This window comes from Sander lucioperca, chromosome 3, assembly GCF_008315115.2.
Source record: "Sander lucioperca isolate FBNREF2018 chromosome 3, SLUC_FBN_1.2, whole genome shotgun sequence".
Taxonomy (NCBI): domain Eukaryota; kingdom Metazoa; phylum Chordata; class Actinopteri; order Perciformes; family Percidae; genus Sander; species Sander lucioperca.
The window spans coordinates 844615-872460 of NC_050175.1; the positions used below are offsets into that span (position 1 = coordinate 844615).

At 40.6% G+C, this 27846-nt stretch overlaps 1 protein-coding gene across 1 annotated transcript in view; it reads left to right on the forward strand.

Moving 5' to 3' along the window:
* Positions 1-27846, forward strand: part of itfg1 (integrin alpha FG-GAP repeat containing 1) — a 162715-nt gene that overhangs the window by 77452 nt on the left and 57417 nt on the right. Inside the window, exon 10 of the mRNA XM_031309162.2 lies at positions 2766-2917. Coding sequence (XP_031165022.1) covers positions 2766-2917 — 152 coding nt within the window. The remainder of the gene's footprint in view (positions 1-2765; positions 2918-27846) is intronic.

Genomic DNA, 27846 nt, shown 5'->3' on the forward strand with positions numbered 1-27846 from the left:
ACCTTCACCCACTACCACCACCACGCATGCCACCCCTACAAACAGGCCACTCTGTGTTACCCCTATATCAGTACCTGTGTTCACGTAGTGTGCACAACTGGTTTTTAGGAAATGGGTTGTGTGAGAAATTTCTACCTAATTGGTAATAGGCAGTGGTTGTCTTTTCCAGACATGCTAGTCGTATTAAGAGCAATTAGAGGCAGTTCTGGTCAGTGTGAGTGTCTCTCTGGTGACTCTCCTCTGCACCTGCTCTCTCTGTTTAACATTCATGAATAGTTTAAACCTCTAGCATCTGGCCTCACGCCTTTCTAGGATCCACACTCACACACACAAACAAAGGGATCTAAACTGGGCATTTAGCGCAGTTGTGAGTATTCAAATGCATTTTTTTTTTTTTAAATCAAGAAAACCAGGGCCAACAAAAAGCTGTTTCAATACAGTTATATACTTTTCACATGTATATAATTCAAAACAACTTGTATTTAATTTCTTTCAAATCTAATGTCATTATGATAATACTATAGAAATTATAGCCCAACTGATACTGGATTTTTGAAGGCAATAGTGATATCAATGGTTGGGAGTCTGGACAAACTATGTAGTATTGGTGTCTTTCTAAATTACCTCAAACCTAGATTTAATTTCTTGTTATTAATTGGCCAATACTTATATATCTGCAGTAAGCATCGCCTGACACATTGGCCTGGCTGATTCATCATATTAGCTCTGAGGAGAGAGGATTTTTGTAAGTATGTAGGTTATTGAAAATTTGGAGCTGTTGTTCTTTTTGTGTTTCAGAGAGGTGTTGATTCAACTGTATGGTCATTTTGGACTGTAATATGGACTGTATTAGTTATATTAATGAAGACTAATATTACTTGGTTCATAGGGTGCACCAGTCAGAAGAAATGTATGTACCAAAATGAACATCCTGTAGGCTACTGAATGGTGCTCCTCATGAGTTACTACGATGATGGTGGATTAGGGATACTAATGCATTTAGTCATCAGCATTTGTTGGAAGAGAGAAAGATGTAAAAATGGAGAGGCAAGGCTAGTGCTTGTGTGTTGATGCAGCTGCTGAGTGAAATGGCATTCATATTTAGTGAGAGGTGATAATGGTCTCAGAATTAGAAAAGGGTTTAATTCCACAACAAGTTACACACGTGGAATTTGCCTTGGTGAATAGTGCATACATAAACAAACAAACATATTAAACATTAACATTAAATAAACAATAAATACAGAAACAAATACATGCATACAAAATAACTGTTGCATAAGGAAAAAGAGGCTGAATGGGTTGAGTGCAGAATGTGCAAATAATATACAGTATAATATGTGCATTGGCAGATGTATAGTCCAGGATAAAGGTTAATGCAAAGTGGAGTGACCAGGGGTGTGTGTGTGTGTGTGTGTGTGTGTGTGTACGACTTTAGTTTGACTCTTTCCTATCAAATGCATCAGTCAGTAGCAGTTTTAAAGCAAGGCCCCCTTGAGGGCCCTATTACATTACATTACATGTCATTTACCTGACACTTTTTTCCAAAGCGACTTACAATTGCTATATATGTCAAAGGCCGCACGCCTCTGGAGCAACTAGGGGTTAAGTGTCTTGCTCAGGGACACATTGGTTGATGTATCGCAGTGGGAATTGAACCCAGATCTCCCACACCAAAGGGTTAGGGTTAGGTGTCATATCCACTGCGCCATCACCACCCGCCATTACCTTGACTTATGAATTGTCAAGATGAGGGAAAGAAGCCTTGTTTGTGTTTGGTTAAAAATGTGGGAGGGCTTCTTCAGTACATGTTTCTAAAGTGTAAAATGAATGGCATTAAAGGCAAGACTGCAGGCTATGAGCACACACACACACACACACACACACACACACACACACACACACAGAGCACCTGTTTCTAAAAAAACAGCTCTGAAGTTTATAATAAGACCAAATGACAATTTATAATGAAGTTAAATTTTGTTATTGATTGGTATAAATTAAATTCATACTGGTTTATGTGATTATCTTTTGCTCAATTCAGATAACTTCAGTCATATTTTGGTATTTTTTTATTCTTCTATTATTTGATTTGGGAGAGGAGTTGCTAAATTGAGGATTTACAAGTCAATACTATCAAATAATGTGACTTGCTTTTTACCTCTCAAGTAAATGGTTGTTTTAAAGTAAGTATTGCTTGAGTCTCAGTTTGCACTCAGGGTACTGTAGATGAATTGAAAGACTAGAGATTGTTATTAGACAATACACAGTCATTTTAGCATCGTAAAATACACTTCATTCAAAGTCAACAGAAACAAAATAAAACTATGACAAGCCGTTTTGAGTCGTCTTTCCACTTTTCCAACCATCACAACTCTAGTTTTGGTTGAAATAAAGACAGTTTACCGATTTAAATAAAGACAGTTTACCGATTTACATGTAAAATTAGTTGGCTTATACAAGCTAAAAGTCGGTTTAGCTCTAGTGACCTCAGAGCTGTTTCTGGTTAAACAGAAAGGTCTTAAAGAGGTTTTAAAAAGGCCTATCTCTGTAGGGATCCTTTCTCGCTTAATACTGGACCAATTTCAAAGATTGTTCTTTCTATCAGTCCCTTACAAGCAAAAACATAGGGAAATAGGGTACAGGTTGAAAAAAATGAAATTACCCTTTAACCCTCCTCCTGTCCTATATTTCCACTATTATTGTGTCCAGTCAGTGTTGGTTAATATTGATTGATGTGTAATTTCTTTCTGATTTTGTTACAGTGGGTAACAGTGCTGTCAGATTTCCAGTGGAAGGGAACAGTTTGGAGCTTTGTGCCAGGGAAACCCAGCCAACCCCTGGCCCTGCACTTCGGGGACTACAACCTGGACGGCTTCCCTGATGCCCTGGTTGTCCTCCGCAACACTAGTGGCGGGTAGGAGAATGTTTGTTGGTGTGCGTGTGTGTGTGTGTGTGTGTGTGTGTGTGTGTGTGTGTGTGTGTGTGTGTAAGGGTGAGATATGTAGATTATGTTTTTGTCACTGTCTTTTCATTTTGGATTACATACAACTAGTGTAAGTGTCGTTCCTCTAGGACCTTATTTAAGATCATGTCTAGTAAATGAATGAGGTATTTCTGCAATGAAACAAATCCTTGCTTGGCAGGGGATCCCTTGGAATCCTGTCAAATAGGTCCCATGAACCCCACTCCAACTAATCGTTTCAGTAGTATGCCTCACTCAATGAGCCATCGGTGCAGAGGCACACAGTTTCAGTGTGTCGACGTCCAGGGACTGCATATGTAGCACACAGTTAGATACAAATGCTGTGTGCATTGTTGTTGTTACTCAGAAATCAATGTCACGAGAGTCATAGATTTCATGCAAATCCAAGTCATGTAACATTCCATATTTCGATGAGATTATACTAACTATAGTATTCCAGCGGAACACTAAGTGAAACTGATTGGAACCTAATAACTCAAGATTTATACTTAAATGGCTTATGCAAATCTGTTTAGCTTCAAAACTATAAGTGTGTGTGTGTGTGTGTGTGTGTGTGTGTGTGTGTGTGTGTGTGTGTGTGTGTGTGTGTGTGTGTGTGTGTGGGTGGGAGGGGGGGGTTCAAAGACGCCAAATGGGGGATGGATTTACTCATTAAATTACTGTGAAATTACTCTACTTGCAATGGCATGTTCTCATGCTGGGGGAGAAAATGTCGCTCAGTTGATATGTATGATCAAACAAAGTAGAGCAGGGATAATGAAATATAATGATTTTAATAAATACAACTAATTTGGGATACACATTTGCAAATTGGCAAACAATAATTATATTTATATAGTGTATTTAGAAATGGTTTCTGCAGTCTTTACCTGTACATTTAGGATTACAACCTTTTGAAGAACAGCTCTCTTCCTCATACACACAGAATAGCAATATGTTCAAAGTACAGAAGTTTCCAAAGGTAGATTAATTCAATCTTCTCATTAATAAGTCATAAGATATCAGCTGAAGCATACATTAGGCATACATGAATGTGCTTACTTACACTTTGACAATCATGACACAGGGCAAAACAGTCCTTTGCTCCAGGATATAGAGCTTTGAAATGTTTAGCACGGAGCAATAGGAATCTATGGCATTGTAGTATAATGAAGAAGTGATTACCATTCAGTTTACTAGAGCACAGACTGGGAGAGAAAACAGTTAAGGTGAGTGTGCTCTTCAGTTTACGGACATGGCGACTGATAAGCCAGTCCTTTTAAAAATCACTACAGCATGTGCTAGGACGCAAGCACCATGGACACTAGTGTGCGTGTGTGCGTGCGTGTGTGTGTGTGTTGAAGGACCTATGTGGATTATCTGGCCTCCAGAGATGAAGATAAGATAACTGAAGGGGTCAAGGCTGTGATTGTCTATGCATACTGATTGTATCCGTTTGTGTGTGTGTGTGTGTGTGTGTGTGTGTGTGTGTGTGTGTGTGTGTGTGTGTGTGTGTGTGTGTGTGTGTGTGTGTCAGTTTGAATGCTCGTCGTGTCAGAAAAGATGTTAGGCAAGAGCTTCAGTTGACTCATCCACATGTACATGTGAACCCTACTTTCTTGTCTAGGCATATATAATCACCAGTACAGTAAGTCCTGTCGGGCTTAACTCTTTGCAGTCACCCTCATCTCGAAATTACTTCTGTCTCACCAGCTCTAATCACACAAGCCATAGCTTCTCTCTTTTTCCCTCCCTTCCTCCACTTTCTTCGCATTTTAAGCCTGAGCATTGTAATCCCGCACTTGGTCGTGGATGTTATTGCAAACTGCTTCCCAATACAATCTGACCTCCAGCAGTGACATTTAAAACCACATCATCAGCATATAGAGGAGGGAGAGAGGAAGGATTAAGAGATAAAAAAGAAGTCCGGGTGTTAAGAAAGAACAGTGGTTTAAAGGTTAGAAAAGTCTTTGGATGTCTTCCGGTTTGAATCCATGAACTTGTAATTCAAGACCTCTAAGAACTACCACTGATGGGCACGTAAACCCCAAATTATGTTGGTGGTTTAACTAGGAAGTTCTCAGTGTGCATATAGCAGGAACATTTAGTAGTGCTCCCATAAGTCAATGCGTAAAGTCATACATTCATTTGTTAAATCTGAGCTGCAAGGCCAAGCGGCAACTTCCAGTCCCTTAAACCTGCATTCTGTCTCATTTCCAGCAGTGGGCTAAAAAGAAGTGTGATTCAATTTAAGTCTATGGTAAAATGCCCCTTCTTCTCACTTTATTTATTACCTCATTTTCCTAACATGTTTATGGTCTCAATCGCAAAATGATGGCCCCATTTGTTTTTAAATAAATGATAAGCAAGGGGTGCTTTAGGGCAGGGCTACACACAGACATGTCAGTCATGATAGAGACTTAGCAATGCGTGTCCATGGCCCTGTGTACATTAAAACAGCTGTGAATTTTTTTTGGGGTACTGTCTGTGTTTTTGACCTTAACTTTGACCCTCTTACTGTGTGTTTTTACTTCATCAAAGTGAATTGGAAAATTGTGGTTGCTTGTTCAGCGTTCGGTAGCACCATGCCATGCTACCTAGTTAGGGCTAATGTTAACTGGTAACTTAACGAAAAGTCTGCCAATTTTCAACCAGCTCTGTGTACTGCCATACATGCAGATGAACAGTGCCGGAGTTCCCCGATTACCCACAATCAGAACTATGCTGGATGACTGGCTTCAGCCAGTTGGAAATCGGCAGTGTTCCCTCTTTAGCATTTAGCTTAGCGCAGCGCCATTGAAACCATTAACGACACTGGCTTAGCTGCATCATTCTCCCCAAGTATGGACACTTCTGACTCCAAAATACCAAGATGGTGACGGCCAAACTGCTGGCTTCACAATGGCATTACACAAACCAATGGGGGATGTCAATGATGCTACGTCCATTCTTTTTTACAGTCTACGGTAAAGGCACAAGGTTTCAGAGCTCAGCTGTGAGCGATGGGATGGACTTGTTTTTGTTTTTGTTCTGACATTTTATCAAATGCATCCTGTCTGCTCGCCTGCTTTGGATTCAGCAGCACTCTGCAGTTCTAACCAAATGCTCTCTGCTTACCAAATATTTGTACAGCCCACATCTGAACTATTTTAACTCTCCATCCCTCTCTTTCTTTCTCTCTCTTTCCTCTCGAGTTCTACTCCTTGCTTCTTCGAAGTGGTTATTTATAGCTGCTTTTTAGATAAAAGTCTTGCCAATCCATGTCACTCCTCCTCCTTCAAAATAGGAAGACGGAAAGAGTAGAGGGTGTGAGATGAGTGTAATCAGGGGGAATCAATGGAACAATGAACAGAAGGAATAAATAGGCAGTCGGTGGTTATGAATGCATAAAGTCATTGTGTGATCTGGCTCAAGTTTTTTAGGCTTGGCTTTGACAAACCAGTGATTTGCTTATCTTACCTCAGAAGGACATATTTGTCTCCTTCATGCTTTTTTGCCACATGCCCAACTTATTTTACTATTTATGAGACAACTACTAATAGGCCATAAAAAGACGCATGGCATCTGCATGATGCCGCTGTATAAGAAGATGTGACAATATACTTGGGTCAAACATCCATCCAATTTCCGCCACTTGGGTCTGGGGGTGGAGGCAGGAAGCTTAACAGAATCCAGACATCCTTCTCCGCAGCCGTGACCTCCAGCTCTTCCTGGGGGCTGCCAAAGCGTTCAAAGGCCAAATGGCATACAAACCCCTTCAGCATGTTCTTGACTGCCCAGAATGATGTAAGAACCCACTGATCCTAAAGGAAAGAGAGTCTACTGTACTTTGCTCTTTAGTTGCTTGTCATCTTGCAGTCTTGCATCAAAAACTAATGCTTTTGTCAGTTTTGGCACATAAGTTATCAGTTTTCTTTTTAGCATGTGTACTTAACTTGGAATTTGTACTGATTACATTTGAAGTTTCAATTTCTGTAAGTGGCGCATAGTTTGTTGCTGCCGCTCAAACCAACTACTCGCTGTCGATGCCGTCTATCACGTTACTTACTGTTTATGTGTAACTGTACTGCAGGCTGGCTCGCTGTTGGATGCTATCAGTCAGCACCAGGCAGTAGCAACGCATACATTTTCTTTTAATCGGAAGTTATGGATTATCTCATCAACATCAAACTACAAAGCTATTACCCATTCCTTATATACATACTAATACACAGGTCTACAGTGGGAGATAGATCATCCATTTACAGACTGTTTGGAAACACTGGAGCTGCAAGACAATTTTTTTTACTGTGTGTGTGTGTGTGTGTGTGTGTGTGTGTGTGTGTGTGTGTGTGTGTGTGTGTGTGTGTGTGTGTGTGTGTGTGTGTGTGTGTGTGTGTGTGTGTGTGTGTGTGTGTGTGTGTGTGTACGCGCGCGTGCGTGCGTGCATCCATGTGTGATTATGTTTTCATGTTTATGTCGTGTGTAGTTTCCATCTGCAGCACCTAAAATTACACTCCTCAGGGTCCACATTATATCCAGGTCACAGGACAGACGGTGCCTTCAGACTACCTCTGTCTCTCTCTCACTCTCAAACACACACACACAAACACACAGACGAACAATGTTAAATCACAACAAAGAATACAAGGCGCTTGCTCACTGCTGAAAGTAGCTCCTATACGTAGGTGTTTCAGTGTTTGCAGAAAAGCAAGCATTTGGGATGTTGAGAAGACAAGACGTGACACAATGAAAGAGACAGAAATACAGACTTTGGGGAAAGAACACTAGTATGAAACTAAAGAAGGGGATATTTTTTCCTTCCCTTTTTGTCATCTTATATCGGTGTCAGAAACATCTAGCAGGAAGCCTGATGATAAAGTGTAGTTCTTTCAGCTGCAGATGACACAGCATGGCACTGCACAACATACCACTTATGATCCAGAGTCTTAGCTCTCTTCAGGCAAGACACAGACTACACAGCTGTCTGACTAGTTATGTGCTTTTTTTTTTTTTTTTTTGCTAGTCCCATTTTTCCTACTGGCTTCTGCCAACTTTCTCATGACATGTACTAAGTTGAAGTTTGCCATACTGTACATGCACAGATCAGTGTTGTTCATATTAGATATCTACCTGTTCTCATAAACCATACGTTCGAAAAGCTACGAAAAGATAAGCACTGTAATTCATGTGATTTCCACGTTCTTTTTTGCTGTGCGCAACACAATGACTACTGCTGTATTAGAACACGGTTGGCCACGCAGGGAGCTGGTCGGGGTTAGGATGGGCATTAACACACAGGACTTTCAAGTTATCCCAGGTGAAACAAGAGACTTTCAACCAATATTAATGTGACGATATCACAACCGACACTTTAGTGAAGTTGTATTTCGCATTTACCAATTGATGTTTGTGTGCATAGCTGTAGTGCAGGTAAATGGGTTGGGTGAATCTCTCAACATACATACAGTAACAGCAGTTCTTTTGTCATAATAGCCAGAGTTCATTTTTTTATTTGTTTTATGTTCTCAAACAATGACATTTTATTAATTTAAAAATGAAATAAAAGAATTAAAGTTTTGGATTTACTAATATCATGAAAGTGGTAGATAAAAAGCTTAAGTCACAAAGCTGTAATAATGTGTGCAGACACAAAAGCCAGCATCATGCTGACCCTTTCCTAATCCTATCAGCAGAATGATGTACATTTACATCTTATAGTGAGTAGCTTACATCAGAACAAAATTAAAACAAATTAAAAATGTAGCAAACTTTCATCTATCTCTTTTGTCTGTGCTTGGTTACTAAGCAAGTCATTTGCGTACGTAACATGACAGCACATCATACCTTTACCTAACCTGTAGCAGCCACAAATGCATATGAGCTGTAATGTGAACCATGTGTTTGATAGATGTTGCTGCAGAGCACAGTGTCTCATAGACAAACAAAGCACAACAGCATGCAAAGTGAAGCTGAAATCCCTCCATCATAGCTCACTCCTTCTCTCCTTTTCTATTTACCTCTGCAGCTTACTTTCTTTTCATGTGTTACTATAATTATCTTGAGATGCCATATGACATACAGCTGTAGCCAAAGAGAACGTACCACCTGCTGCTACGGAGTCTACTAGATGCACCAGTAAATAGCAGTGCTTTCAAGGAATAAGATAAACTACAGTTCACACACACACTGCTTGTGGTATGGGACTGTTGCGTGTTAGCCACCAGGCCTTATAGAATGGTCTTACCCTCAGCAGTAATCACGTTTTTCCCACTTCACTATATCACATTTATACACTGATTAAATGGCACATAGGTCAGCTTTAATGTGTGATCTGCCTGAAGCGACTTAGATATAATTACATGTGTGTACATCCTCATGCACATCAGCATGTGTTTCTCAAGCAATCGAGAAACAGCCGGATCACCTTCCAGGCAGCCTCCCTCCCAGCCAGATCAGCACTAGCCCAGATCTAAGGCTTTTGAAAGCCACAGTGACTTTTAACCTCAGCAGATGACCATGGGTTACTATCGGCCATGGATGCATCATTGCCCACTCAGGCACATACACACACAGACGGTTTAACACTCTTCTGCTCTGCCTGCACACATCAAGCTCATTCAGACCAATGTTCATATCTGAGGAAATCTGCAGCACGTTTACACTCACATTGAAAAAGATGACTCTGTATTTAAATTAGACTGTGTAAGCATTCTTTATACCACATAGAATATTTTCCCTAATTTTAGATTTAAATAGAATGATTTTCACTTCCTGTAAAAGGTGCATTTGTTGCTTTAGCCTCGGGGTGTACCAGCATGTGGCAACCAGCTTCTAAGCAATATTTCAGTCCTCTGTCACTCCCACCATATGAAACCATCAAACTGACATTTTTTTATGTGTACGCGACACGTCAGAGGGCATCAACATGTCATGGCAATGACCAGCTCCTGCCCTTTTTCAGAGACATCATGGTTATCTCACAGCAGATGGAACTGATTCGTTCAAGAATCTTAAGATTAACATACAGTATACCTGTACTGTACGTTGTTTCAATATGGCTATAAATCAAGCATATATAAAACATAACTGGTTTTTGCAGTAGACTTCCTGCAATAGATCTTTGTCACTTTTTTCCAGGACTGCCTTGTTGTCTCATGAGGCTGAATAATTAAATTGTATCAATATTGTTTAACTTACTGTAATGAAGGGCATTTTTTTCTATATTTTACCACTCTAATACCGCCGGAAAAAAATCATCTTGTTTACCAAGATGAAGAATTCCCATGTAGACCATAGATAAAGTGGGGTATTTGTGAGTATAAAGTTGTTTGTTTGTTGCTGCCTCAGCCTGAAAGTATAATGCAATAATGCATATCACTATATATATATATATATATATATGGATATATATATATATATATGGATATATAGATGGATACAATTGTGTTATGTACCCACATACTTTTCAAACTTTGTAGGCTTTGTGTTTATGTGGTTCATGTAATCTACAGTGTGTGATGGCAACCAATATAAAGTTAACAGATGGGTAGTTTCGCATTGCCAGACCTCCACAGAGTGTGGTCCGCTTATCTATTCTGGGGTAGGGGAAAAAACGCTTTGGCTTTTTTGTATTTCTTTAAACCAATCACAACCGTCCTGGTCTGCGCTAAGCCCTGGACACAGCAACGGTGTCTTTGCAAAATAGATAGCGGAGATAATGGAAGGGGAGGGACGTGGGGATGTCAGGCTTTATCCCATAACAGATCGGTAAATTCCTGACTTTCCTGCAAAATTTCAAATATGGATTCAAGGCAAGATGTGCCAGATATGTTTACAGCTGGCATAAGGACATGTTGCTTTATAGTCTCTATAAGTATACTCTATAAGTAAATTGGATAATCCAAGTACCACTTAATTAATTCGTTCATATTGACATTTATAGACCTGTTGTAATCAATAAAAGTGTAATTGTTTTCCCCAACTTCCAATAAGTAAAATAGAAAAATGTAGTTGTAATAAAATAAGATCCTATTCAGAAATCCTATTTAGGGGCGCTATGGTAGTTCACCTGTTTGAGCGTGACAACATGTACAGAGGCTCAATCCTCGCCACAGCAGCAGCAAGTTCAATTCCAACCTGCGGCCTGCTGTCCCCCTCTCTCTCCCCTTTCCTGTCTTCAGCTGTCGTATGTAATAAAGGCCTAAAGTGCCCCAAAAAAAAATCTTAGTCAAACATAGACCAACATGTTTCTGTTTAGATTTGCATTGATTATTATTTTTACCAAAAGTGGCAGAAATGTTAAATATGTACAGTAAGACAGGTAGATTCTCCTGTCATTGATTAACACTAACAGAAACCTGAGCTTGGTGTGAGTTTAGGACACTTTGCCTCACTTATATTAAACAGATCCCACATACTGTACATTTTTCCAACCTGCTCAAATACTATCATAATAAACCCAAGTTCTTAATGAGTCTCTATATAAAGTCTCAGTGTCTCTATAGATTACAGGATAATGAGTTTGTGTGCTCTTTCAGGAGATCAGCAATAATTTACATTCATAAACATGTTTATAGCAACACTGCCACCACTTAATAGTGACACTAAAATGAATATGCTTTACAGAAAATCCAACAATGTGTTATGCAATGTGTCCACCTTACCACCCACGCTGTGTGGAGGTGGTGAGGTCCACAACTACCATCAACATCTTTTGTTTGCTTGTGTCAATATTCCAAAGGCATTCATATGGGTAGTGGTGTGGACATGTTTACGCCAGTCAACACTCTGTGCTGTGCTGTTGTGGAAATACTTTAATCTCCTCCGATAATGAGGTGTGTGGAGTGTTTTTGTTTGGTGTTTCTATTAAAGTGAAGAGTGTGGCGTAGGCAGCTCTTAGCAGCACTGCCTCCCTCTGCTCTTTTAGCTGCGACCAGCTGATGTCAGAGGAAAAATAAAAAACACCTTTTAGAGCAAGACGCTACCTCTTGCAAAAACACACACATACACACACAGAACAGATCTTGACTGTTGTTGGAGAAGGCAACCGCAATAACAAAAATGGAGTTTCTGGTTTGAGCAAATGTGAATTTTGTGTATGAGGCTACTGTTGGATGAGGAAATGGTATTTTTGTTTGTCATGACTATAGAAGGAAGCTTTTGCTGTTCAAGTGTGACAGAACTTGACTTTTTTTATGACAGATGTTTAGATTAAATATTAAATATTCTGCTAGTGCATTGTATATCTGCTGTACTGAACATGATTTCTCTATTATATATGTTACTCATGAGAATTAGAATAATATTCACCACCAAGTAACACAATAGGCCCAAAAATGTACAATGCCTCAGCAAAAGCTCTTTGTTTAACATTTCCTTCGATAAATTCCAATTATTTTTAAATAATTACCACCACTGATGTGCCATTGAGCAAGGCCTTTAACCCCAACCGCTCCAGTGGAGCTGCTCAGTGGCCAGCAGATTAGACTGTGGTTGTACCGGGCAGCTTCCAGGTATGAATGTGGAACTGTGTGAATGTGGTCAGGGTGTTCATGCAGAAGAGAGGCTGCCTCTCAGTGAACCTTCCCTGAATAAATAAAGGTTAAAAAAAAATACCTTGAGACAGATACTATTGTCTCTGTAGGATTTACGTATTGTATACTACACAGAGACACAGTGGCAATACTTGTAACCATGATTTTTAGTCTGTGAGCATAATATTGACCATCTGCCTGCTCTCTCGTTGTACGGGTGGAGACACACAGGAGAGCCATCAGCTCGTGCATGTTCCCTTGGTCTCCTTCTGTGTTCCTCATTTAGTACATCAAAGCTGTTGTGTTTGCCTGAATGCCACCAGAAATGCTCCCTCCATGGAAACACACCCAAATGCCACCATTCAGCCTGAAGATAATGGACCCTTCTTTGCTCACCAATTTACTTTGAAAATTAATTAAATCTTCCTTGTTAAGGTTTTAGGGCTCTCTGAGGGATTGAGCATGAGAGGAGTGTGTGTGTGTGTGTGTGTGTGTGTGTGTGTGTGTGTGTGTGTGTGTGTGTGTGTGTGTGTGTGTGTGTGTGTGTGTGTGTGTGTGTGTTACTGTAATGTCTGTAGAGGATGCTGCATGAAGGCAGGCAGACAGGGAGAAAACCTCACCTCTTAGGTTCCAGACTGTTGTAATCTGCCTGTGGGGATTTTGTTTGGAGGAATCAGTCTTATTTTACTTCAGTCTACACTTTGAAGAATAATTATTTACTTCTGTTTACAGTACAAAATCCCTTAAAATCCCCATATATTAGTATAATAGGGCTTTGTTGCTTTCTCTCGTAATTGCTTTCTTTCTTTCTTTCTTTCTTTCCACCCACTTTTTGTGAGTATAAATGCACAATAGTGAATATTTCCAATAGAGTAAATGGAACAAGAAATGGTATTATTTCAACCAGTTATACCAGTCATAATCTATTGTCGTGAAAGTGGTATATGATGTGAGGTAGTCTATGCTGGCCCTTGCCTTGCATAGCCAGGTTAATGAAGAGCTCACCGTAAACACTACAAGGTCCACCTCTGCTGTTGTTCAGATCACTACAGCTTTTCTGTTTCAAGAAGAAATGTACCATCATCCTTTTTGCAAAGCTAAATGTTGTCTTTTCATTATTGCTGAAACTAAGTACATACTGACACTGCTCTGAGCAGACAGACCAGGGGTGTAAATAATTCCACAACAGGAGCAAAGAAGGTCTCAAAGTATGGAGGCCTGTTAGCGATAAATGCCAATAATAGGCAGTCCAATGAGTCAAAAATGTAAATACTTGAGTGAGTAAAATTTAAATGGATCACAAAAGATATTTTTCCCCTTTACCTCCAACCAGTTGATTGTTGTTGTATTAAAAAAAACATAACAGAGGCTGCAAACCTAGGTAGGTGTGTGAAGGCACATTCTCCCATCTGCAGGCCTGATCTTTTGTCGACCTGCTGTCCTCTACTGCCAGACCTGTGTCCTTACTATGTTTGTGTTGGACCAGCACAGGAGAATGTCTTGCCAAACTCATGATTATTTGACTTTCTAAAGCATTAGATTTGTCAATGTCAAGTGCAGATTTTAACTGCAGTATTGTTGCACTTCCAAAATGCAAAAAAGTTTTTCTCGAAGTGTCCCATCATTTTGGCCTAAAACAAGGAGTATTAATTCTGAAAACACCGACTCAATAATTGGATTTTGGCAGTCAGATATACACTGTACTAGTAAGTGAATAATAAGATCTAAGTGGTGCAATTTCACTCGCTGCCTCTCCAAACTACTCAACGTCAATAACAACCATTAAAACTAGGCTTTTTAGATAAAAATGAAGCAAAATTCTGCAAATGCATTGTCTAGTGCACCTCAGATTTACTCAGAAGCTGATTTAGTGCAGAGGTTAAAAGATGTTTCTGCCATGTTTTTTGTTTGTTTGTCAATCGAAAGTAAATAAAGTAAAGTTTGTATGAGTTAATATGACATGCACTGCGTTTGTCAGCCAGCCGATCACAGAGATGGTGAGCAGCAGCCTGCTCTTAATTTGTAACAATGAAACAAATGTGAAGATCTAGCTTTCTCAGCAGTAGCAGTAGTAATTGTAGTTGTTGCTCATCATACAGAGTCAGAATGCACTTTAGCTGAATTATGGGGTTTGTGCAAAGGACTTCCAGGTCTGTAGCACTGATGAAGTACTGCGCGCTGCTACCGCAACTAATCATTAGGTAAACAAAGCACACATCAAGCAGCTTGATTTCCATATCAGCACAAAATGTGGTCTTGGCGGTGCCTTTTCTCCTAAAAGAAAGCAGCATACTGTGAATATGCCCTCACAGAACCTGTTTCCCATGCTTTTGAAATGTTGGTAGTAATGTAATGATGTAGATGGAGAACAAAGCTCCTGCAGCTTTTTACAGCCCTCTGCTGTGATGACGGTGACAAAAGTGTTGTTTCCTTAGCGCTACGCAGATGTGGTTAAACTGCAAGACTATTTTTATAGGCGCTATGTTTGTCTGTCAGAGCAGCCGGCAGCCCAGGCACTCGTCTTTACTCAGGTAGGCTTCACGTTCACAGCAAAACACACACACACACACACTCTCTATTCATCCACTGCCCTCAGGGAGTGTCCTGCTGGCTGTGAGTGTTTGATGTTGAAATGGTCCACACCACGGCTTCCTAAGAACCCCCTATCGCAGGAGAAATAGTCTAAATGTCACACTCCAACCTCCACTGGGCTGCTGTGTGTGTGTGTGTGTGTGTGTGTGTGTGTGTGTGTGTGTGTGTGTGTGTGTGTGTGTGTGTGTGTGTGTGTGTGTGTGTGTGTGTGTGTGTGTGTGTGTCCGTGCGTGCACGTACATGTAACACTATGTGGTCAGAGGGAGCTATTTTTGGAATACAAAATGAGGTCACAGATGGAAACGGCTGACTTAACGAATGATAGCAATGTTTGTTCTGTTGATCTCACACCACTACATGGCAGCCAGCACATTGTGGTGTGTCCTCCTTACTACTTATTATTGGTGATTACAGATACCAGTGACTGGAACTGTGATTGGCCATCAAGATTCCCCTTCAGATGTCACTAGTGTCTTGTGGAAAAGAGTGTGAATCAACAACAAGACCGGAAAAGCCTTAGGGAGATGTGGCACATCTGCACGACACACACTCAACACAAATATGTCACATACACACATCTATGTGTAGAACTCTTCAGGCTGTAGGTCAGTGAGGGTCTGACAGTAACAGAAAAATGTAGTTAACCTCTGCTTGAGGTTGTTGCACAGCAAAATCCCGACAAACCTCTCTGTCCTCATCTTTTCTGTCTGTCTCACGCCATGCAATAAACGCAATGTATTTCATAATAATAATAACAATTATAATAATCTTTATTTATAAAGCACTTTTCAAACTCCATGCTACAAAATGCTTTACAAAACAAACAAAACAAGCTAGTCATAAAAACATCAGGTTTTTAAAACAACAAATAAAAACTATTTGATGTATAAAAACCTGTACAGTGTAGAAAAAAAAAAGAAAATTTAAAAAAAAATAATAAAAAACATAAAAAAAAATTCAAGCAGGTTCAAGCTCACATAAAGTCAGAAAAGGCTCTCCGATAAAAGTGTGTTTCAAGAAGGGACTTAAAAGAAATCAGTGACTCAGCTGACCTAATATCCTCGGGTAGAACGTTCCAGAGCCTCGGGGCCTTGACTTCAAACGCTCTGTCCCCTTTACATTTTAGCCGGGTCTCTGGAACAGACAAAGACCTCTGCCCGAGGATCTCAAAGTACGTACCGGCGTGTACGGTACCAGGAGGTCTGAGATATACGCGGGTGCGAGGCCGTGAAGAGCCTTAAAGGTGCTCTAAGCGATGTCATGCGTTTTTTAGGCTACAACATTTTTTGTCATATACAGCAAACATCTCCTCACTATCCGCTAGCTGCCTGTCCCCTGAACACACTGTAAAAAAAGTGGTCTCTGTAGACAGCCCAGGCTCCACAAATGGAAATCTGCCGCAACCTGCACCACGAAACATAACAAAAAGTGTTCCAGCCAATAACCGACAAGAAGGAGTTGGTTGAGCCATCACCACAGCAGCGTTAGCACGTAGGCTACTTCCACAATGACTGTTTCAGGAAGCACGGAAGGGAGGGGTGGGGACAGGATGAGGAGGAGGGAGGGGCGAGCTTGCCTCCGTTTTGTTTGACAATACTTTGAACATCAACAAGAAGTAACGTCACCCAACATCGCTTAGAGCACCTTTAAAAGTGAGCAGGAAAATCTTAAAATCTATTCTAAAACATACTGGGAGCCAGTGTAGAGAGGCTGAAACCGGAGTGATGCGATCACGTCTCTTGGTTCTGGTTAAAAGCCTGGCAGCTGAGTTCTGCACATTCTGGAGTCGATTTACAGATTTCTGATTCAACAAGTAAAAGACTGTTGCAATAATCCAGGCATGATGAGATAAAAACTAAACTAAAATAGTCTCTGTGTCTTTCATAGTGGGAGAAAGGGTCTTCCCCCTTACTGTTCTGATCCTGCCTGTGTCACTTCTCTATGTTCCCTCACTCACCGAAATACACTGAGTATATACAGTACATACAAGAGCAGTGTTAAACTAAACTGTCAGATCAGGTTTGTCTTTATCGTTGAGTGGATTCACTCCTGCCTTCAGATTTGCTACAGCTGAACATTTTTGGGCAAAATATATAATTTAAATGTTTCTAACCAGTGATGTGGTTGGTTGTTATTTTATGGGAGAAAAAGTTGTCCACTTATGATAATAATGACAAACTCGTGGTGAGTCACATCTGATAAAGCAAGCTTCATTATATTTCACAGATTTCCTTCAATTATACTGTTGACAGCTCTACACTTACATAACATAACAGGTCTGGTTTCAGGGCTTTTAATCCACTATGCTTTTTTAAAGAATAACCTATCACACCTGAATGTGTGACAGGTGCGGTGGAGAAAACAGAGAAGAACCCACTGTCCGCTTAATGCTGAAATGTTTGTTGACACGTTTCGGTCTTTTCGACCTTCATCGGGTATATAGCAGTGTGATAGACTTGACAGTTCAATTCCAAATACTGCTGGCTATCTGCTAACTGTCGGCCATTTATGTGCCACAACTATCTAGCTACAGTAGCTTGCTGTTTAGTATGTTTCTGAAAATGACAGAATGTGATTGCCTGCCTTTAGAACACCATCTTTAAATACTATATACTGAATACTGTATATAGTTAGCTCAACTCATGATCCTTAATTAGCTACAGATGAACAAATGTGTCTGTCGCTGGCTAAAATGTTCACCTTTTATATACACCTGGTTTTGCATTGACCCTCCACGTGGCTTTCTGGTCTGGTTGTTGTAGATTTTTCCACAGCACAAAGTATATTGCTGAAGTGCAGTGGTAACTCCAAAATGGACGAGAGCTCAACATCACTGTCAATGGTTGCAGACAGTTTGCACATTGCTGCAGAGGAGGTGCCACACAAACTGTATCAGAGATCACATTTAATGCTGTATGTGCCTAAGGTCAAAATCATTGTACGTAACAATGGCAAACACAATTATCAACAGTCATTCATGATCCAACCATGAATCTGTCTTGCACTACCGCTCAGCTTGCCTTTAGGTATGGTAGTGAAAAGTTATAGCAGTGAACTTGGCAGTATTGTAATGTCTACATCTGTACTGAAGTCAGATAAAATGTGATAAACTCACAGTTGATGTCAACACAACACCTCATTCTAGGGTGTGGTGATGGCACAGTGGATATGACACATGCCTTTGGTGTGGGAGACCTAGGTTCAAATCCCACTGTGATACATTGACCAATGTGTCCCTGAGCAAGGCACTTATCCCGGAGTTGTAGACATATATAGCAATTGTAAGTCGCTTTGGATAAAAGCGTCAGCTAAATGACATGTACTGTAATTCTTTGGCCACTCACGTGTAGCTGAGCAACAATTAATGTTCTTGGTTATGTAAAGCTTACTGGTCTTCACCTTTTTGATGCCTGAATGAGTTCCATCAAATTAACTTTTTGTGTTGCTATCTGTGTGTGTGTGTGTGTGTGTGTGTGTGTGTGTGTGTGTGTATGTGTGTGTGTGTGTGTGTGTGTGTGTGTGTGTGTGTGTGTATCTGTGTATCTGTGTGTGTCTGTGTCTGTGTCTGTGTCTGTGTCTGTGTGTGTCTCCATCAGTATGCAACCCGACCAAGCAGCTGCCAAGAGCTTAGCAGGCTGTTGCTAGGCAATGCCATTTAAAATCCATCCTTCTCTGTGTGTCGGAAGCAGGGTAGCTGTGTTTGTCTCTCGGTTTTGTTGCTAATACCAGGGCAGAAAGTAGTGGAGTAGCGCAAAGCATTTGCCTTGTTAGCCCTGCACTATATTTTTTCCCCAAAGTGCAGCTTTGTTGGTGGGAGGCTGGTTTGGCCTCAGATGACTTCATAAACAAAGAACATTAAGCGGCTTTCTAGGGAGCTGTTTAATAATAGTATAATGAAAGAGGGTGTTTGCCATTTGATGATTAGTTTTAAAGAGTGTCATTATGTCACATTCTAGTGTGGGTCGCTCCTATGCTATTACAGCAAAATCTGCGAGAGTGGGTGTACGTATGTGTGCTTCATTTAACAGCAAGCACATCTTTTCTTTGACGTTATAATCTTCAGTGTGGGCATGAAAATACATCTCTGGTTTACTACCCTCTGTCATGGGTTGATATAACAGTAGTAATTCAACCTATATCCAGGTTATGTAATGTTTCCATTAACTGCTCTTAGCACCCAGTATCTAATATGTCTTGGAATTAACCCTGTTATGTACAGTATGCTGTTCTGTACAGTATTAGTTTTGCAGGTATCTGGTCATAAACAAAAGCATTTGACAAATTAAAATTTTGACCCAAGGGTGACGCTTGAAGAAAGTTTAAAGGATTACAATTAGTACAATTCATCCTCTGGGGACCATAAATGTCTAAACAGAATTCCATGAAAATCCATCCAATAGTTTTTTTTAGATATTTCAGTCTGGACCAAAGTGGTGAACCAATGTATCCATCCATAATCTGTCAAAGCCTGTCTGGTATCACTGTGTACATACAGTTGTGACCAAATGTGCATTCTTCTTTGATTCCTTAAAAGCAGCGAAAAGATGGATTATCACCATAATCTGACAGAACTGAAAACATGTCTTCTTTTTTTTATTCCTATGATTGAATAGTGTAGTGTGTGCATGCTCTCTCTGTTGCAGTATCCAAAGCTCAGTCAGTCATTTTGGGACAATATTCCTGTGAAAACATGAACAAAGCCAGTGTTTAGGCCACAGGGGTTGCAATACTGCAGTGACAGATGGGGACCTCAAGCCCAGTGCCCAAATTCACATCCAGGGTTTAGCATGGATCTTTCTCACACTTCCACCCCCAAACTCAGCTACTCAAGTATTCAGACTTATAGGCAAGATTATATGGTTTCCTGGTCGGGTTTATTAGCAAGCTATTAACACTAATCTAACCTTAATATGAATTGTAATACATGTGGATTTGCAACTGGTAGCAATTAAATGTAAATTGCTTTACAAATCATGCTTTTCTTTTCTAATGAAAATCTTGTTTTATATCATTGTGAAACAAGCTCATTGGAAGGTTGTAGTTTTGTGATCTTGTGAACAAAAAGACAAATAAGGACAGACTGAAAAGAAAGCTGACTTTGTAACACAACAGAGTGAGAGGCGAGGTGCAGGCAGGGTGGATGAAAGAATGAGTGATGGCAGGAGGCTCGTGTAGAGGAGTGACACTACCGTAGATGTACTTTGACTTTGATTGTGTGTTGCTGTGAGTCACCGCCTGTGTCCGTCACCACAGTGGCTAACAGAATGAGAAACCAGTGTCTCAGGGCCTTGACAACATCTCGCTGTCACTTCATCTGTGCAGACCTGCCCTCTCCTTCCATTCAGTCACCTTTCATACACATGCCTTTTTCTCTTCTTTTATTTCTGTCAGTCTCTCTCTCACTGTCCATCTGTCAATAATTTGGTGACCTTTTAAATCGGAGTCATTTCAGCTTGGGTTTACCGTAGTGTTTGCGTAAGTAGTGACAGTGTATGTTAAAGTCCTTACAACATCTACGCCTACTTCGAGACTAGGTAAAGTGAGATAAATTAGATAAAGTTTTAGAAAATAGCCCAGCTTTTTGTTATTTTCTTTAACTTCCAAAAGCTCCTCCAATACACAACAGTTTGAGTAGTACTCATCATGGCTGACCTTTACTGTATGTGTAAAATGGTCTGTTAGGGTAAAATCCCTCTTCACTTGAACTGCTCACAACTCTCACACATGCGTCCTGCAACGAGGGGTCACAAGTAGAAAGGACTTTGTATTTACGGGTCACGAAAGCAAAGTTTGGAACCACGGATGTAATATACAGTCCATACGTCTACTCTCACTGCATTTTAGATTTACATGTATTCATTCGGAAGATGCTTTTGTCCAAAGCGATGTACAAATGAGGTACAATCCATGCCACAGTATATCTAGGAGAAGTTGACTTTATTTTGTCTCTGCATCCTCAACATAAGTTACTAGTGCTTTTGTTTCTCTTATAATGGTAATTCTTCATGATCGTTAGATTAGTGGAATCCCAAAAAGCCACTTTCAGTCAATGTTTTTGCTTTAAAACAATGAATGTGAAGGTTTTGTTTTGAAACCTGCTGGTATCTTTGTGTGTCTACATGTGCTGTACTTCTACCACAGAGGTGAAGGACAATAGCAATTGAGGAGATGAAAACTCCCCAAGATGAAAAAATTAAACAGAGAGAGTGAAAATTGTAAAAGCATCAAGGAGTGGAGTACAGTGATTTGTAACTGCCATTACTGAAAAGAACCATCATTACCATACTGACTAGAGTCTTATTTGAGGACTATAAGAAAAGTAATTATAACTGATTGTCATTAGGGAGCCGCAGGTTATCCTCGCACAAAGCCAGTGCAAACTTTATTTTATGTAGTTTTTTTTTTTCCTCTGAAAACATAGAACAAAATGTTTAATATTGATAATATGAATATGTGACAACAATCTCTTTTGACACAGAAATCTAGTAATGTTAATAGATGACTAATAGACAAAGTTAAATAAACAGTGCATGACTAAGGCCAACCAACCTGAAAGGCATTTTTTATCAAGAGACCGAGGCTTTGTGAAGTGGTGTAGGAGGAGAGGGGGGGGACGCTAGGTCATTTTTTGCCAAGGAAAGAAGAGACGAGTCTGCCGCTGTGTTGCTTCCATCGTCAAAACTGAAAAGAGCATTATCAAATGCACCCACATCACACTGCAAAAATAACACACGGCTAGAAGGCATTTTAACAGAGTACTTGGTGTTGTGATTAGTGGGCGAAAATGTGGAACAAAGGCAGATGGATGAAGGTGGAGGAGGATAGTATGAGTGGATAAGAGGAAATAGGAAAGGGAAGGAGAGACATCAAGAAGGAGGTAGCCTCTCAGCTTGAGGGAGATGAGTAGAGAGATGGAGGGATGAGTGGAGGAATAAATGGGGAAACAGTAAAGGTGGGCAGGTAACAGTGGCCTCTCGAAGAGCCTGAGGTGGAGGGAGAGAAGGGTCGTTGTGATCAGCGGTCAGCCTCCCGCCGGCCGGCTGCCCATCTGGAGGCCAATTAGAGGGGAGGAGGGTAGAGCTAGGAACAGGCACACACACACACACACACACACACACACACACCAATGCTGACACCGGGTTCATACAACAATCAAAGCCCCCAGGCACACACCCTCGCACATTCTCAACACACACATGCTGACATTAGTGCAGACACAGGCTAAAAGAACATACTGCTCTTACTTTTAAAGTGTTGTTTTTCATTAATCCAATTTAATTTAAAAAAAATGTCAAGCTTACATCAATGTTCCAATTAACAAAGTTAACTGACTTTGCTCGCTGTTGCTTAATCGCAGGACTTGACACCAAACAAAATGAAAACATTTTGTGTTGCGTTAAACTTTCTGCCATGCCTTTACCTTCTCAAAATGAGGAGCTTAAACTTAATTGACCAGCAGGCTAATTATCCAGCTAAACATTAGGTGGAAATGGTCGAACATTAAGTTAATATTAAAGTATATTATTGCCTTGTTCAAGCTGCCATCCCAAATCAGTTTTATCTGGAATATCTAGATTGTATCCAGATTGATTTTAGAAAGTCTGGACAGATCGGCTCCACATTTGAAGGTGGTTTGACATGTGATTCCAATCGTATTTCTACAGATGTGTCTCAGTCTCGACACTCTTGCCACTCATTTCGGATCTCAAAGGGTCCATGTAGCCGAGGGTTATGAATTGGGCATATGTTTATGCAGATAATAAAATAAAAACACAGAGGCTCTGCAGTCCGAGCCAGCATGAACCTTTATTTACTTCCACATTGTCAATCGCATTGCAGCTTTACTCTTTCTGGTTTCACCTTTTAAAATTAAAAGCCCACCTTAAGTTCACGCCGAGCATTTCGCTAAAGAGGTAACTCAACAAAATAGCTTAATGTGACTCCCAAAGCGACACAACTACAACATCAAGTCCAGAGTGACGGAAGTGCTGAGCAGATGCTGCTACTAGCGGAGCGCTATGGAGGATAACATGGAGAACAACAGCCTGATTTGCACCGCAACTTGACAGCGCAGTTGGTGGGCGAAATTGACCTCCATTTCTCAACCTCGTAACTTGGCGATGGAAAGCCGCATCCCCAGTGTAGCATTTAGATAGGTTGGTGATATCTGGACACGTAACTCCAGTCTGATCACTAGCAACAGTGCAGAAAGTCTGTCTTAAAGATCTGATTTGAGAAGCCGATCGGATGTACGAGCAATCTCAACATAATGTTCTTCTGGTCAGCTGGTGTTAGTTAACACAGCATTCAAAGTCGGCCCCTCCTCCCCAGCTCGTCCTGCCAGAGAGACAGTGAGCAGAGCGAGGTAGAGAGTGAATGTAGAGAGGAAGCTAAGCATTAGCGAGAAAAAAACAGTGAATCAGAGAAATACATTATTTTCTGATTGTTTCACTGCGGTAATGTTCTAAAGCACAAATAAACACACCTCCACTATGTGCTCCAGTGTTTCCTCCTAGTCTCTCTCATCTACTGTTAGGAAAATATCCCAGCAGCTAGCGGATTGCTCATAGCTTATTCCCAACAGAACAGCACATTTTTCAGCCTAACATTGTTGAGACAGTGCAGTTAGTATTGGTAGCGAGAGCAACAAGTTAGGGTACTGCCAAGTACTCTGCTGTGTGTGTGTGTGTGTGAGTGATCAGAGATTAAAGGAGGGGGAGAAACTTTAAATTTTTTTTATTTTTAAATGTTTCTCACAGCAAATATTGACATAGGCATTTAATTTAGATTTATTAATCACAAAGCATGGTATGAATTTGATTTTCTTTTATCGCTTAACAGCCCTTGAATTACACGCTACAATCTAAATTTCAACCCAAACCAAAGATGCTCCATCTGTACATATCGTAAAAATTAAATATATACATAGCAGCATGAGATATAACAAATAACAGTTGTCACCTGCTAAATGTGGCACACCTTAACTATTAAGTAGATAATCTATAACTAATTATAGGATATAATTAAACGTTTCACTGGGAGAATGCGACTCCTGAAATTGACATAACACGATGAGCTGGAGAGAAGACGCCTCACTCGTTTGGTCTTTTTGGAAATACAAAAGCACGTGATTGTACAGTGGTGTTAGTGAGTGGAGTTTCTTCCCTCACAAATGTTCGTTTGCTGTGTATCGACACCAGCTTGCAGAAAGCACCAAAACCTGGCAACAGCCAAGTTTTCTTTTGGCCTGTCATCAAGCTCCTCACAGAATGAACGTACAAACAACAGCTGATAAGATCTGAGGGTTAGCTCCAGCTAAAAATCTGTCGCTGCTCCCTGAATGTTTTGTACATTGTTCTTTGCTTATGAGAAAGCGAGAGGAGACATAGAAGATTCCATAACTGATTGGTTTGCATCAGAGTTTAACCAATCAATGTATATTGCCAATCCGGGTCATTCACCACAGTGTAACCAAATAACTATTTCACATTCTCAACACACATATGCAAGTGAAATGGTGCCAGTGTCCGGCTGACAAAGCTCAAAAATATTAGCAGGTTTGCAGTCAAACCTACTACAGTTAATACAAATCTAACAGATTTGTTTTCTCTCTGTGTGTGTGTGTGTGTGTGTGTGTGTGTGTGTGTGTGTGTGTGTGTGTGTGTGTGTGTGACCTCGAGTTCATCACCACCCCTGCGGTGCAGGAGAGAGGTTCTTTTGAAGTACAGAAGTCTTAGAAAGGACACACACACATTGGTGGATAACAATCAAAGCCTTCTAAAGTTCATCCTACAGCTATGAAATGGCCGCATTTTTATCTGTGCACACACACACAATCACACACACACACACACACACACACACACACACACTTGCTGTTCCTGAAAAAATTGCGCAGTTTCTTGCAGCCAGAGACCTGATTATCTGCCACTGAGCCAATCAGTGCTCACCATTAGGAGTGTGTCTTGACCACTAGGTGCTGCAGTGGCAGGTCCTTAGTGACTGGTCACATTCTGTAGGTGCTGTTAACTTTAAGCCTAATGAGAAGGGAGGAAGGGTATAGTGCATATGCTCTACTGATGGATAACACAGAATGACCTTTAACCAAACCTCCAGCAAGTATATGTATAATCACAGCCCAAGTGTTAATACAGTACAAGTCCCCAGTCCCACCCCTCCCCCTTCCCACACATAAAGATGCAGACATTCTAAAACACCAGCACGTCTACAGAGAAAACTGCCATCTGAACTGACGCTATTTGAATCTGTGTGCTCAAGTCATTATGTGTCTGCTTTAGGAGTTAATTAAATTCTTGCACTTTTCTGGGGTTTGCGGTGTTTAAATAAAGATGATTGTCATATTGGCAGCTGAATCCAGACCTTTCCTACTATATGAGCATTTGTGACTAACCTACCTGTACAATAACCCTAATATTGCACTTACATTGCAATGTCCGCTTCTGATTCCAGCAAGTTTCGGATAAAATGAAAGGGACTATTTGAAATGCTGCCACAAAATAAAAAAAGTGAATTTGTTTTACTCAGTTGCGTGCAGATAATAAATTGGAATGAAAAAAACATCCAAAGCTTGATTATTGTTTTAGGTTGATCTTTTTAAATTGATAATACTGTAATATACCAAGTACAGGCTAGACCACAATGACAAATATGTATACTGTATGTGGGAGAATCAGCAGGTATGGCATACTGGCAGGTAGAAAGATGTTTTACATACAGTTTTGGTCAGACCAGTCCAGTAATGTAATGCCTATTTCATCATTTGAATTTCCATTGCGTTTTTTACTGTATTTATTAAAATGAATATTAGGTCTAAAAGTGCATGTCATATTTTAGAAGTTTCATTGAACTTTGCCTTCTTAATGTAGCTTTCCCACTGCCATGCATCAAATTTTTCTGTAATGAAAACCCAGTGTTCATGCACAGAGGTTGATGCATGGTAGTACAAGGTCTTCATCAAACCGTCCACCACTGCCAAAATTCAGCTGAACTGATGAACTACTCCTGCATTCTGGCATACAGAGCACATTTAAGTACCAATTGGATTGCTAGGTTGAAGCCAACCTGTGCTTTTATTGTGTGTGTGTGTGTGTGTGTGTGTGTGTGTGTGTGTGTGTGTGTGTGTGTGTGTGTGTGTGTGTGTGTGTGTGTGTGTGTGTGTGTGTGGTGCTACGTTCAGACTGCAGGCCAAAGTGACCCAAATCCGATTTTTTTTTTCCTGCTCATATCGGATTTTTCCATGACAGTGTGAACATCCCAAGTCACATGGCATCCAACCTTTTCCAGTTCTGATTTGGGCCACTTTCATATGTGGTCCAAATCCGATTTTTTTAAAATGCGACCTCAGTCTGGACAGTCAGATTGGAATTCATGCGACTCTGACTTCACTCTCTCGTCACAATTGTGCACTTTCCCATGGACTTTACATAGTGAAAGATACATCTATATAAATAATGTGAACAGTGTCAGTCAAAATCAAATCGGATCTGGCAATAAATTGAATTGATTGATTCATTAAAGCCTGCAGTCTGAACGTAGCCTAAGTGTGAGAGACTTGGCAGTTTGACATCTGTTAGGCAGTGTTAATTTTGGACCCAAAAGCTTGATGAGTGGATGGTTCGCAGGTGTGCAGGTTGATTGGCAGCAGGAGTGGAATGGAACACCACGGCCAGACAAACACACACAGGCAGGGAGAGGGAGAGAGAGAGAGAGAGAGAGGGAGAGGGAGAGGGAGAGGGGGAGGGAGGGAGGGAGAGACAGAGAGATAGAGAGATAAAGAGAGAACACGCAGGTAACCAGCAAGAAACCCAAAGAATGAGGGAGAGGCACAGCCTGGACCGTGACAGCATCTCCATCCCTGTTTGCTGTTTTCATGCTGAATTCATCTGTTTTTGTCTCAATCTCCTTTTGTAGAGATTTGAAGTCATAATAATAAAGATAAACTTTTGGTGTCACATTGTAGGGTTGGGACATGTTACGACAAGAAAACACTTTTATCTGTCTCTATCGTGCCGTGTATCATACATCACTTCAGACTAATTTCTCCACAAATGTGCATTTTGCCCAAGCAAAGTCAACACAGTTTCAGGGTGGGTGACAACAGCATACTAATGACAGTAATCAATCAACGTTTTTATCAAGGAACACACTCCCACAAAACGTGCCTGTTCGAAACGCTGCTTGCAGCTTTCTTGAGAACAGCTTCACACTCTACACTGCGCTTCCTTTGGTCCTGAGCAATACACCATGACATAGTTGCATCCCCTGGCAATGATCGAGTATACACGTCATTTGCTAACGGCTAGCTATTTGTGAAAAGTCTTTTTCCTGGAACAAAAAGCATTCATCGCTGATGCTTGAAGTGGTTGAGTTTGCTAGAATGTAACATCTCCGGTCTCTCTGGTCTCTCTTTCTTCATCGGCTCTTGAACGTACTGTTGCGAGTGACTAAGAGCGAGCTGTACCCAGCATGCCCTTCGGCATTGTAACAGTTCATAGGGGTCCCTTCTCAATACACTAGACACACTACTTATAAATATGTATTGCAGATCTCAAGAGTTAGCACTCAACACTGCACATTGGATTCTCAAAAATACACCCCGCCAAGTGTGAAGTCGAGAAACCCCAAAGGACGGACACACAGAGACCCCTTCCATTTTAGTTAGATATCCCTCTTTTTTGACATTGTGACAGATTAAAATTTTGCTGCAAGGGTGGCACATTTTATATTATATCCCTGCCTCACACATTCTTTTTA